Genomic DNA, 13987 nt, shown 5'->3' on the forward strand with positions numbered 1-13987 from the left:
AACTTGGGTAGGAAAAATAGGAATTGAGTAGTGATAAAGTAGTAACATTTAAACCCCAGACCACCTTTCTTCCGTGTGTTCACAACACTTCCACGGAGCCACAATATGGTTTACTTGTATCATAAGATGAGGTTGGAAAAAAAATATATGGAAAGTATAATGTTCCGCTTTCCCATCTTTCGCTTTCTGAAATAAAACATTTATTATTATTATAAGATTAGTGTCCAGCAATATACAATATAATTAGAATGATTGAATTGAATTGATTTTACAAAAAAAAAACAAAGTTTACCGAAAAGTTTGTGGAAATATGGAAAAAGACGCCAGATAACAATGGGAAGTTGACAAAGTTATCTTAAATTAACTACTAAGTAAATTTTCGATACGATAATGTTTTTATTTTAACCAAAAAGTTTCAGAGATATCACAAAGGCCCAAATTTTTACATTCATTGATAATTCTTTCATATCGCTTAAGATATCTTTTTAAGTTATTTATTTTTAAACACATTTTAACGTTGTTTAGTCATGCCTCTAACCCCATTCCAGACTTCACCGACGCAGCGGAGTACTGGACCTTCCCGTTCGAGTCTCCCCGCTTCCGTCTGGAGGTGGACGAGGCTTGGGAGCAGGTAAAGCCCTTGTACGACCAGCTTCACGCCTACGTCCGCAGAAGGCTGCGGGACCTGCATGGTCCGGAACGCGTCAGCAGGTCGGCGCCCCTCCCGGCGCATATCCTCGGAAACATGTGGGGGCAGTCCTGGACCAATATCTTGGATGTCACCATCCCGTATCCCGGAAAAAGCTTCCTGGACGTCACACCAGAAATGATCCAACAGGTCAGTATACAAAATTAATTTTAAGTTTATACCTCTCGCGGGGGTAGCGAAAGCGTTACTATCGCGTAATTAGAAAGTAAATTACGTGCTAGCAACGCGATCTTTATCTTTGTGAGAGCGTTCAGAATACCAGCCCTGGGAACAAGTTGTGGAGTTATATAATCATTATAATAAAAAAACTTAAATTCGTTTTATTTGAACTTGTTTATTTCCTCTGTTTATATTTATTTATTAATGGCAACCCCTATTACTACTTGTATATAAATAACCTTAGAGTGAATGTATAGAATATTGTATATTATACTCTAAACATTTTCATTTTTTTACATAGAGAAATATTTGAGTTCTTATTATTTACTCAAATATTAAAATTTTTAGACCATTTCCTAAAAGTCGTGAATAACTAATGCTGGAAAATTGGAAATCAAGTTGTGGTAGAGTGGGATTTGAGTCTCGGATCTTTGGCCCGTGAGTCCGCAATACTACCACGGGACCACAACCCGGTTATAGCATATAACATATCAATTTGTTTAGTTTCCCCTCCGTCTGACGAGGTCTGTTTCGACAAAACCCTGTCACTGGTGAAAATTATAAATAGATAGGAAAAAACGAAATACAATATGTTTATTATTATTATTATTAATATGCAGTTCCACCAATAAATACCAGAAGGGAAACTGAATAAAATACATATTCGCCAATAATAAAGGAAAAAATGCCTTTTTTTACAATTTAAAAGAAATAAGGGTCAATGAAATAATGTTGAGTAAAAAAATCATTTTAAATTCATAATTTTGAATTCCCGCGAAAACGGTCATCGCATCGGCCACGCCCCTTGTACACTTTTTAAATTTTTATAAAACATCGTCACGAATTTTGACGTCACAATTATCAAAGCCAAACATATTGCGTATTTCTAGGGTCATATTTTTTTATAATTTATTTTTTGAAGTTATGAATGAAAACATTTTTTAGTTTGAAAATACAATTAATTTTTCTAAATTCATTTCATTTATTTTAATCGGTATTCGTAGTATATGATATTTCCCTATTGTTCATGTCTTCTTCTGGTTTCAATCCCTGAGATTGGTTTGCAGTAAATACTCGCACCTCGTTCCCCATCACTCGATTCCTCGGTGACTAGTCAAAAAATTCCATGTGATATGATGTTACCATACATTTTTTTGTTAAAAAAAAATTGCCACGCCATGACAGTGTTTCACCACTGCCGTGACCAGGAGTCGAACCTGGGTTACTACGGCCACAACGTAGGGTCCTAACCACTAGACGATCACGGCTATCGGGGATTGTGAAGAAAGTGAAATAAAATTTGGTTTTACTTTGACTTAACGTCACACTTCACTTGGCATTGCATTACCAAGGCGTGGTTACATGATCTTGATACAAATTACAAGTTGTCAGAACCAGTTGTCAGAATATTACCTACTAGCTGATTTTCACAATGCTGATATCAATAATTAACTTAAATAGACTTTATTTTTCACAAAACTTACTATACTTTATTTATTTAGTCACGTGAAATGGGGATAATATATATAAGATAATATTTTTTTTTTATTTTAAAGAAAATTTAAATCACACTATTTTGTGAATTTTTTATTTATTTTTCCCTTAACCTATGTTAAATTAATTCTTCGATAATTGTTAAAAAAATAGTTTGATTTAAACCCTTTTTAATAGATTTTTAAAAAAATAATATTTTGATTATAAATATTCCATTTCTACGGTATGTTTTAAGCAAAATTGTCATATTTAAATCGGGCATTCGACGGCTTTTAAATTTTGCCAAAAACATACTGTAAAAATGAAATATTTACATCCAAAATACTTAAATAAAAATACAAAAAACATGATTCCATATAAAATAATTCGAGCTAAAAGGGTTGTTAGGAATTAAAAATCTTAGGGCTTTAAGTACTTTTTAAGGCTCTTTATAGACCTGCGCCTCGATTATGAACGCTATCTTTATCTGTATATATCGAGACGGTATACTTAACTTCTGTACTATATGTATCTTACCTCAGTATGTTCTACCTACTTACTATATCGACATCATATGATCGAAATAAGCCAATGAATGACCGCTTAATATTAGTCCGCGTTCCTTACGTCATTAGCATTAAAAATAGTTTTCATTTGTATTGATAGAAAGTGCCTACTTCAAAGCGATTATAAACTCCAATAAATCCCAATTCAAGCAAAAAATGCTCGCTTGAATATGATTTTTATATGGCTTTTAACCATTGCCAAAACGATATGGTAGTACGTAGCGATTACCGGCCGGCTCTCGGTACGTTCCCTTAGAAATATAGTAAAACAGATGGAAAAAACATTATAACTAAATTATTTTTTTACATTGGTAATTTTCTAACTATAGGACAGAATCTAACGAGATTATTTTTGAATCTAGCCTCTCGTTTCTCATAATCTGTTAGTTATGTCTGAATACAATGCGACTTAAACATTTACTTATTTCTCTCGCATATTTTCAACAGGCCTTGAAAAAAAAGTGCCAACCTCAAAACGATTAAAAATGTGAATAAATCGTAATTAAAGAAAAAAATGCTCGGTGGAACAAAATTTTTGTCACTTTTAATGCCTAGATAAACGTATCGAGGGGCTCCAGACCCGTCGGTATAAACCGATGTACTGACATCAAAACTTGACGGTAGGAAGTATCGATAGAATATCTTCGTAGTCGTTCGGGAGAATTTTATCTTCGACTATGACGTAATATTGAAGCGATGTCATTTTAGAGCGTAGATATGTGTACCGTGACGTACGCTTCCCCTTGTTTCATATCGATTTACCTACCCAAAACTTGAAGGTGGGGGGTTGGCAGTATATCTTTTTAATCACAAGAGCGAATTTATCTTCAACTATACCGTCAAGGTGAAGGTATGACGTCTTTATCTTCTCATCATAATCGAGGCCCTGGGCTTGGAGGGGGAGATTTAGCAAAATGTAAACTCTAGCCTTCCACAAAGCAGCCAGGCTCTTTATAGACCTGGGCTTAGAGGGCGAGAATTATTCACGGGGACCCGTCACAATAGATCTTCACAGGTCGCAGTGACGTCAGGAGCTTGAATTGCACTGACCCCCACCTCTAAAAATAAGAAGAAGAATATTTAGACTTACTTTACCACTATACCTCTAAGTAGTATAGTAAGGCCCTTAGAGAAAAAACCTTGTAATATGATTATTGACCACGAACTTAGCTACATATTACAGAAATACAACGGGCCGTAGTTACTTGCGTTGAGAATTGCAAGCGCTAACCAAAACTGTCCATTACACGTTTGTTGGTAAACTAAAAAACAAACAACAAATTTGGAACGCTTTTGTTCTATGCATTAGAGCGTAAGGGTTTCTCTAGGGAATTATTACTCTGAGAATAGAACCCTGCAAGAGTATTTCAATTAGATGGTTACCTCAGATGAAAATCCCTAACGAGGAAATCATGTGTAGATTAGTCCGCCTTATGAATGCAGCAGTTGACGCGTTCGCCTGCAGGGTGACAATAAAATATGGATTTTAAAGGTAGTTCAACACTTAAATACTATATTAAAATCGTGGTTTATGCAACTGAAATCGAAATAGCGAATTATTAGATTTTTGACAGAAAATATGTTTGTTTCTCGTATGAGCAAAACTAATAGGAAGATCCTTGGTCTTATAGCATATTATATATTTTTTGGGCAAATCGAGGGAGGGAGGGAAATCAGTGCCCTATCCACTACTGGGTGCGTTTAGAGAAATGATGATGATATCTTCTCAAATTTATTTATTTATTTATTCATTCAAAATTACAAAATTAAATATTTATGAACTTATTAAGGCTTTTTAGGCTATGCCTGTGTCAAGCCACAATAAATAACAATAAAAATACATTGTAAAATTAAATAAATCAAATTATTATAACATAGAATAACAATCTAGAAAAATTATTTTTTTAAAAATGGCACGATAGTCAATTATTTATGTAGGTATCAGATTAAGAATTGTTATTTAATTACTAGTTAAATTAACCTGTATTTCAGATTTTTGTCACGCCTCTTTACTACCCACGTTTTGTTTTGTGGTTTCATTCAATATCAATGTCGGACCGTGAAGATACCAGTGGCGACTCACAGCTTACTACTGTTGAGAAATCAAACCCAAATTACAGACTCCCCCCTACCGGAATACGGAAGGAAAAGAGTGTGTATCTTAATAAAACAAATTAACTCGCAAACAATCAGCTTACGTAAAAATTTCTCTAAAAACGATCACACATTCAAAGAATTTCCGATCACGACTGTGAGAAACTATTACTCAAGAAGTAATATTAACTCTTACGTAAATATAAATTAATATTTCATCTTAATTTCGTTTTAATACGCACTTTTTGTGTGCAATAAATTTCTTCCTAAATTTCGTACCCATGTCACCCGGGGTGACTGGTGACCGGGGCGCCATATTAAGCAATGATCTTCCCAATGTTTCACTTATTTCACTATTATTTTCGTATAAATTTATTGCTTTTATTTTCTTTGCTACAATACTTTAATGTTTTTTATGTTCAGTTTCTTGTTTATATGTTTTTTTTAAATAACGGATTTAATTGGCTTAGGACGTATATTTTACAAACAAAAATATTGAGTAAAACCAAAAAAAATACACACAGAAATAAAACAGAAAAATTCACGGTTTAGAGCAACGAAAAATTGGAAATACTTTGAAAGACTGCTGCGAGACATTGCATAAATTTATATATTAATAAGGGTGTTGTTCAGATGTTCATTACAATTTATGTTTTTGTAATAATTTTTATTTTTAGAATTCTTTAATAATAAGCACGCTTATATTTTCCATTATGTTGCATCCTAAATCAACACAGGGCTTTTGGCCTCATAGAGTTAAAAATACGTTAAAATTTTTTGTAATGTGTATCTTTATATGAATAAATACAATAAAATAAATTGATTTAAAATATACTTTGTGCTTAATTACAAAATCAAGCGAAAATCATAAAAATAATGTTCTGATGCAGTGTGTACTTTGTATCAAAACATTTTCTCCAAAAAGTGATCACAAAGAGAAACATTACGTTGACACATTACCATAGACAACTAACAACCTAATGTAAAAAAATATTTTTCCTAATATTTATTGTTTAGACTTAAAATTACTCGCAACAAAGTATAGTTTTGGCGCAAAATGAACCAGGCAGGCGTAAAGTCACCCCGGTTTACGGTATTTGTTTTACTGTCTGTATCGTGTACTGCATTTAGCTTATGGCCCGTTTTACACTATGGTAAAAATCCACACGGCACGACAAAATAACGTTAGGTGATAATAAATGCGAGTGATTAGTTACTTGATTACACTCTTAAATTTTCAATAAAAGTGTCCGCTCTATTGTGCATTTCGTAAAAATTAACAGATCTAAGAATTTAAGAAATATCGATGTCCATCTAGATATATTATCTACAAGAAACTTAATATACTCCCGTACCTATCCAAATTAAAAATCAAAAATTCCCAGCTAGTCGCGAGTCGCGACCTGAATTAAAAAACCTCCGTACATTGTAAAAAGAGTGAAATAAATAAAATCGGCATTACACCAAAAATATCGTTTTTTTAGTTTGACAGAGGCTTCTGGCTAGATTGTTTGTTTAAGAACAAATTCCTTTCGTCTTTCGAAATGTTATTTAAGACACATTTTAAATACATTTCAACAAAATTAAATTTATTTTATGAATAAACATATATAACAATTCTGATATTGATAAAATTATTAATAAAACTGCTTGGTTTAGTTTCACTTTATTTAATTTGACCAACTAGCTCTTCCGCCCAAGGGCGTCGCCGTCGTTAGGGTTGGTATTTTTTTTACATTTTAAAATTTTATACTTTTTCATACAAGGTTGGGAAATACGGAGATCAAATAAGTATTTTATTAAGAGACAGACATTATTAATATAATTACAAATATTTTATCAAAATACTGTGGAGTTTTGTCAAGAAATATTTACAAAAAACATCAGTATTACATAATATATTTTAGATAATAACATATTTTTATTTAGATTAATATCAGTTTGAGACCCAGTGTTTTTAAAACAAATTACTCTTTAATAATTTCTAAAGTATAAACGAATTTTAAATAATTCCTGTAGTACATACAAAATATTTTTTATATCCATTAAAATTAGTTCAGGTCTGATAGCTTAATGAATTTTAACAGTAATCCTGTAAATGCCTATATTTCCATCTTACCTTCTAAAATGATTTATCAGTTTTTATTACGACGTCTATCTGTATTTATTTTTGACTATTTTTCAAAATGTTTAATCAGTTATTCTTTCTTTTCCTAGGGTTATACTCCACAGACGATATTCCAGCTGGCCGATGAGTTCTTTGTTTCTTTGAACATGAGTTCTCTCCCTCCCGCCTTTTGGGAAGGTTCAATACTGGAGAGACCCCCAGGGAGGGACGTGAACTGCCAGCCCTCAGCTTGGGACTTCTGTAACGGCCAAGACTATAGGTAATTCAGTACAGAAAAATAAAACATTTTTGTTTTTTAAGACAATTAAAAAAAAAAACGGGAAGTTAAAAAAGAGTTAATGTCAAATAATTGTTACATGTTCAAAAATAGACAAAATAGTTTGCATATTTGTATTTTTATTTGGAAGCATTTAACACAAATACATGACATTAACCAAAAATGCTACAAGATAACAACAACACGACCGCATTAATAAAGCTAGGAAAAATTCATGCAGGACCGCAAAAATGACGATACAATGGACAAACTGTACAAGATGACTATTCTACCGTCAGTCATAAGTAAAATGGCAGTTTTTTTTACAAAATAGTTAGTGTTCCAAAATAAAATTCGAACCATTTAATGTATCGTAGAATTAGGGAAACAAGGTTATATGTAGATTCGTAATTTTTTTGAGACACGAAAGTTTGAAATGAAGACATTATTTTATTCTTATACTAATGTAATATTTCCTTAATAAACTAAAAAAAAATTAGGGTGGATTTTTCTTTAAAATTTTGATGCAGATTGAACCGATATTTAAATCTAAATACAATAAAAGTTAAATTTAAAAAAAATGTATTTTGTTTGATAAAACATTGTTTCCCTGATGCGACGATATATCAATGTGCAGTAAAAAAAATATTTCAGTACGTAAAACTATATAATAATTTTAAAGTTTTTTTTTAGCAATACCACAATATCTAGAGATTAAAAAGCAAAAACTCAGCGTAGATATGACACACACAAATTTTTCATGCTTTAGAAACAATTGACATAGTGTTTTTACTTGTAATTATTTTTATTTTTTTTAATTTGCATAAAGTATTACAAAAAAATTAAAAGTGTCCTATTTTAAAATATGACGTTCGCAAATAACTGTTTTTTTTTTCTCATAACGGCGGTTTTATGCTTACCAGACAAGACATTACACGACATGACCTTATAATATATTTATCCCTAACGGAATCTTTAAGATTATAACTAAACAAAATAATTTAAATGAAGCCATCATTTTTACGAACACGTCAAAAATATTTGATAGTAATTAACTTTTGTCGGTGCAACTGGCCCTCATGTCTATACCTATATATTTATTTTTGTATAAATTAGCCAATATCAGAACCAAATCAATGTATTTTTAGCACGAAGTTTGTGTTACATGATTTTTTCGATAGGTGGCAGTAAATGAACGATGACGCTTTATTGTTTTTTGTTATTATTAAAGTGTAAATTAAAAATTAAAATCAAAAGTTAAAATAAAAATTAAAAGACAAAATTAAAAGTCAAAATTAAAAGTTAAAAGTTAGGCAGGAGATAAATTTAAAATGTCTCTAACAGATCTGTTAAAAATATAGTATTTGCAGTGTAATTTGTCGATGTCACTAAAACGGTCATTATAGGTAATCTGTATTCTTCGAAGAGTGCTATTTTTCATATAATTGGTAATTGAGTTAGGAATGTCGAAGAGTACAGATTGACGAGTTCTACGGACAGGGAAAATGCTTCTAAAAATTTCTGGGCGATCAATTAGGTTATTTAAAATTTTATAGAGAAAGCTTATGTCCAACATGATACGCCGAGTTTTGAAACTTATGGAAATTATGAAAAAATATTTATATTTGTTGTAATCTGTATATTCTCGTACCTTACTACTTTATGACTCCTATTAAAATATGAAGTATGTGTCATTTTTATTTACATTCTCATGTTTTTTTTTGTGTTTTAACGGTACGGTATATCATGCTCATTTTTTTAAATGCATTTATGTCGTTTGAAAAAAAAAACACAATTATTATTATTATTATTAATAATAATAATAATGTTTGGATAATTTATATAGCGCCATTTTTGGTTGACGGTTGGGATTCTAGTTCCTCGTCTCCAATTATGATATATGTGAGCTAGATAACAGAACGTCTTGCAGCTGCAGAGCGCATGGACAATATGAAATCTAGCCCCTATTTACATTTTTATTTTCAATTTTTTTATTTGACAATGAAGTTTAGAGTTTAAGTGATATTTTAAAAACGAAATAAAAAGCAAATTTATAAAATTAGAATTTAGATAACAAGTCTTGCAGCTACTGAGCGCATGGACGGTTGAAATTCTAGACCCCATTTACTAAATTTAGATATTTGATAGTTGATAACATTTACATAATACATTAAGTCTTTGGTTATTATTTTTTGATTTGGAGTTTATTTTGTAGAACTCCATATTTGTACTTTTGATATGAAAATCAAACTCTGATTCAATCATGTGTTCTGTAGACTCAAATCAGTGTTTGATTTTTATGTCATTATTTTCGTACACTTTTATTTGCGTAATTTGTTTGTAAATTTTGTACATCTTTAATTTTTTAAGTAATAAAACAAACGCTTTGAATGAATCCTGAGGGGTGGGGACGACGTATGGGCCTCTGTCCATACATTTTCTTTCCCCCTCATTAATCCGCAGAGAGTTTGTCTTCCTCGGGAATATTTTTGTTAACTTTCCTCTAGACGTAGCTGACAGAGAGTCCCAGAGGACTCTATAAAAGCTGCGGGCGGATGGTGGGCTTTAAGATTCCCTCAATGCAATGCAATATTTCAAAGTCACTGGACTGGTACCTGAAGCGTAAGACTGGTCATTCGCAGCCATTGATGCCAATACCATTGCAGTGCCCTTTGCACAACTAGGTGGGAAAAGGGAAATGATAATGATAATTCAAATCAAATTCAACGATTGCAATAAATGCAGGAGTTTCAATTTCATTTCTTCCACGCTCAATTAATGTTTGTAGTTTTATGTGGATAATATTAGTTTTTTTTAAATCGAACTTTTGTAATTTCAGAATAAAGATGTGTACCCAAATAACAATGAAGGATCTTGTTACTGCCCATCATGAGGTTTCCCATATCCAGTACTTCCTGCAGTACAGTCACCTTCCGAAGGTCTTTAGAGATGGAGCCAATCCAGGTGAGTCGTAAATTTAAAATAATCTAAAACCAAGATTTAAGATTAGGAAGTCAGAATTCGTACCTAGCTCTTAAAATATACAACGCTATATACCTTCACTGGAAGACATTCACATACTTCAAACTAAAGTCTATGTATGCCAAACACATAATGGAAAAGTTCAGTGCTGTGGGAAATTTGATATAAAAAATGTTTTCTTACACGTGGCAAAAATCATTATCACTCGAATATGCATTAAAAAAATAAGCTGCTTCTTAACGTTAAAGGTTCATGTGACCACGTATTTGCGAAAACCTATAATTTTATTGCTTACTTGATACTTCACAAGACAACATTAAATAATTGAATTATCAATGTATTCTGATGTATATAAAATGAGGAAGACCCTTTATTTTATTTATTAAAAGAAAACAACAGCAATTGTAATAAAAAAGTTTAATAGTTACAAATGAACCAAAATTATGGACTAATTGTAGTTTTCTATGTTTAAGTAAATACAATGCAAGAAAAGAAGAAAAAAAGCCTACCCGTAAAATACCACTCCGCATAATTCGACTTTCAAAATAATAAAATATAACATTGATAATGAAAAATAACAAGTTTTTTTTGTTAACTCTGTCTTCTTTGGAAAAATCCTCTCTTCGTCGGATGCACACGGAGTAATAGTAATATTTTACAATTCAAGCGTTGTTATGTTGTTGGGCAACCGGAAACAAATTTCCGGTTTTTGGGGCAGCCACGTATTTCGACGTTTAGTGTGTTTTGACATTTAGAGGGCACAAATAATTTGTTTTTTTAATTTTTATGGGGTTCAACTTTAGAACGTCAGAAACAGTCACCAACCTGAACTCGTGACGAAGCAGGCTTTAAAAATTCACAGCGATGATAATACGCTACACAAGAATACATATTTTTATGTTTTGCTTAGTACGTACGATTGTATATATTTTTTTTTTATCAAAACCACTGAACTTGAGTCATGTAGAGAACAGGCGGAATACACGCTAATATTTTTTTAGATATGGAATGAAATTAATGTCATTTTATCCTCTCTGCCTATCTGTACAGCGAAATGGAGAGGTATGTAGAATAATTCCTGTTATTTATTTATTATACGGCACAAGTCCTTTTTTCAGTGTAAAATATAACAATATAATGAGTTAGTTAAATAAAAAAATAAAAAAAAACAATATTAAACATGGGTATAAAAAGAAAAATAAGAAGAAAAATATATAGATACATTTAAGTATGTATGTCAGCATACAAAAGATATAAAAGAGTCAAATACAATAATACATTGTTGGGCATATCATAAAACATTTTATGAAGTCTGTAATAAAATGTTTTTTTCCGTATCCAGAACTAACGGTGCACTATGCAAAATAACTGCATTAATATGCAGTTATTTTGTTTACTTAATTGCTTGGAGATTACTTTGTATTATAAATGATTGATCGCTTTACGTACGTACCTTCTAAGTACCGAAAACTAGGGTTAAATTGCATCGTTTTTAAATAACATTTTTTTTCTTTACAATACACGGCTTTCAGTTACTTACAAACATTTATCGAATCCAAGAACATGGTCAAAAATTACATTATAATATTTTTCACGCAATTAAATTGTTTTCGCATGTAAATACTACACAGTAGTACACAGTCATGTTTAAAGTTGCGTTTGTACGAGATGTGATATTATTTGAAATAAATTATTCTTCCGAAGACCACATCACTTCCGGAATGTTGTAATCTCGCACCTTTACAAATTAAACCGTGGGGTATTTAATTCGCAGATTCGTCACCAGGTCACAATGTTCTAGGTAATGTTTTACATCCAACGACGCCAACGCAACGGTGGAACATGAACGCATTCTAGAATAGCCTAAATTTCGAGAGACATACACATGTTCAATATTTTATCTTCTTATCTTAATTATTTTCCTCATAAATCTTTTATTTATGCCAGTTTCCACTCAACCTCCTCATAATTTTATCGTGGTACTTTAGTTGCTGTCAGATTGATATTAAAGAGTTGATGAAATTTGGTTCGAACTATCATTAAGGTCGCATATAGTCACATCTTGCTGGAAGGTGTGATTCTATAAAATGCTGCGAACGCCCAGTTGCATTCCACTGGCAACACTACTGACTAGTCCAACCCGTTAGCGTCCACGTCGTGAACCCTGAGCAATGGAATCACACTCATAACGGTGTGATCACAGCAGATAACGAGAGGATGATAGGCGAGATTCTGGCGCCTCAAAACCAAAACCAACCAGCTAAGGGAAGGAAACCCCGACAGAAAAATCCACCAGAGAAGGCAACAGGAAACTACTCTGGTCATATTTTCTCAGTTATCATTAAGTCGAGTACACCCAACACTCAGTTGTCCTGGCCTCAGAGTAGCGCAGGACTGAGATGCTTTCGCCATAGTGATCGCCAACATCGGGAAGACCTGACAAGGCACTGCAAAAAGAAGGAAACCTGATTCATTTGACGCTTTTGACGTTTTTCGAGGGGATAAATGGTGTTTTTGACAATAAATGACAAGGTTATGGAACATGTAAATTAAAGGGTATTGACATTGAAAAGGTGGACAAATTTAAACACCTCGGCAACATTTTACCCAGATATAGAAATTTAATGCAGAATTGAGACAGCAAGAGCTGCTTTTAATAAAATGAAATCCCTCTTCTGCAATGCTAATCTCAACTTGAAAATAAGGCAAAGATTGGTAAAATGTTATGTGTGGTCTGTATTGTTGTATAGCTGTAAGACTTGGACTCTGAAAGTGAACACTATGAATAGGCTGGAGGCTTTTGAGATGTGGTTGCATCGCAGAATGCTTAAGACATCTTGGACAGACCTGATAACGAACTCAGAAGTCTTAAGTCGAGCTAGAACAAACAGAGAACTCTTAGCCACCACAAAAATTCGTGAAATTTCATATCTGGGGCATATAATGCGTGGAGAAAAGTACCACAGGCTTCATTTAATTTTGAAAGGCAAGATCAGGGTCACAGAGGGGCTAGAAGAAGATAGATGTCCTGGCTGTGAAATATACGACACTGGACTTCAGGACTGTGGAGCAGATTTTCTGGGCAGCACAGGACAGGGAGACTTTTGCCAGAGTGATTGCCAACGTTGGGGATACCTGACAGGGCACTAAGAGAGAGAAAATGTAGCATGTGTACTATGTAATTTTGTTGTCTTAAGTATATTTTATATTTTTTTATACGCGCTGTATACATATTTTCAAATATTGCCATAAAAAAGTCTCAGACATCTTACAAAACCATTATTGCACAATCAAATTCAACATGAAACCACTTTACTCACCTTAGAATGACGTATGCTCTCGAAGATGTTAACAGATTTATTACAAAATTAAAAAAAAAATTACTACCTTTCTAAACTGATATATAACTCAGTGATAAAGAACCGTATTGAATCGATTTTTTTTTATTCAACTTTTTGTACATAATGCTAATTGTACATTGGCGGGCTTGTTACCAAATAACAAATTCTAACCAACTAATAAAACAAAAGCTTATTTTTTGTAATTCTAGTTGCAAAACATATTCAATAGAAATAGAAAATAAAAAAAGCAATTTATAAAAGAAAAAAAATTAAATATTT

General features: G+C 32.3%; 1 protein-coding gene and 1 non-coding gene across 2 annotated transcripts in view; one reads left to right on the forward strand and one right to left on the reverse strand.

The window, feature by feature from the left end:
• Window positions 1–13987, forward strand: part of Ance-3 (angiotensin-converting enzyme Ance-3) — a 308103-nt gene that overhangs the window by 49877 nt on the left and 244239 nt on the right. The window contains exons 5-7 of the mRNA XM_088243387.1: window positions 549–838; window positions 7219–7388; window positions 10225–10349. Coding sequence (XP_088099513.1) covers window positions 549–838; window positions 7219–7388; window positions 10225–10349 — 585 coding nt within the window. The remainder of the gene's footprint in view (window positions 1–548; window positions 839–7218; window positions 7389–10224; window positions 10350–13987) is intronic.
• Window positions 2065–2136, reverse strand: TRNAH-GUG (transfer RNA histidin (anticodon GUG)). The gene has a single exon. It is a non-coding gene; the product is annotated as a tRNA-His (tRNA).

The sequence above is a fragment of the Micrasema longulum genome, unplaced genomic scaffold (assembly GCF_059751315.1).
Source record: "Micrasema longulum isolate JH-2025_06_02 unplaced genomic scaffold, ASM5975131v1 h1tg000210l, whole genome shotgun sequence".
Classification (NCBI taxonomy): Eukaryota; Metazoa; Arthropoda; class Insecta; order Trichoptera; family Brachycentridae; genus Micrasema; species Micrasema longulum.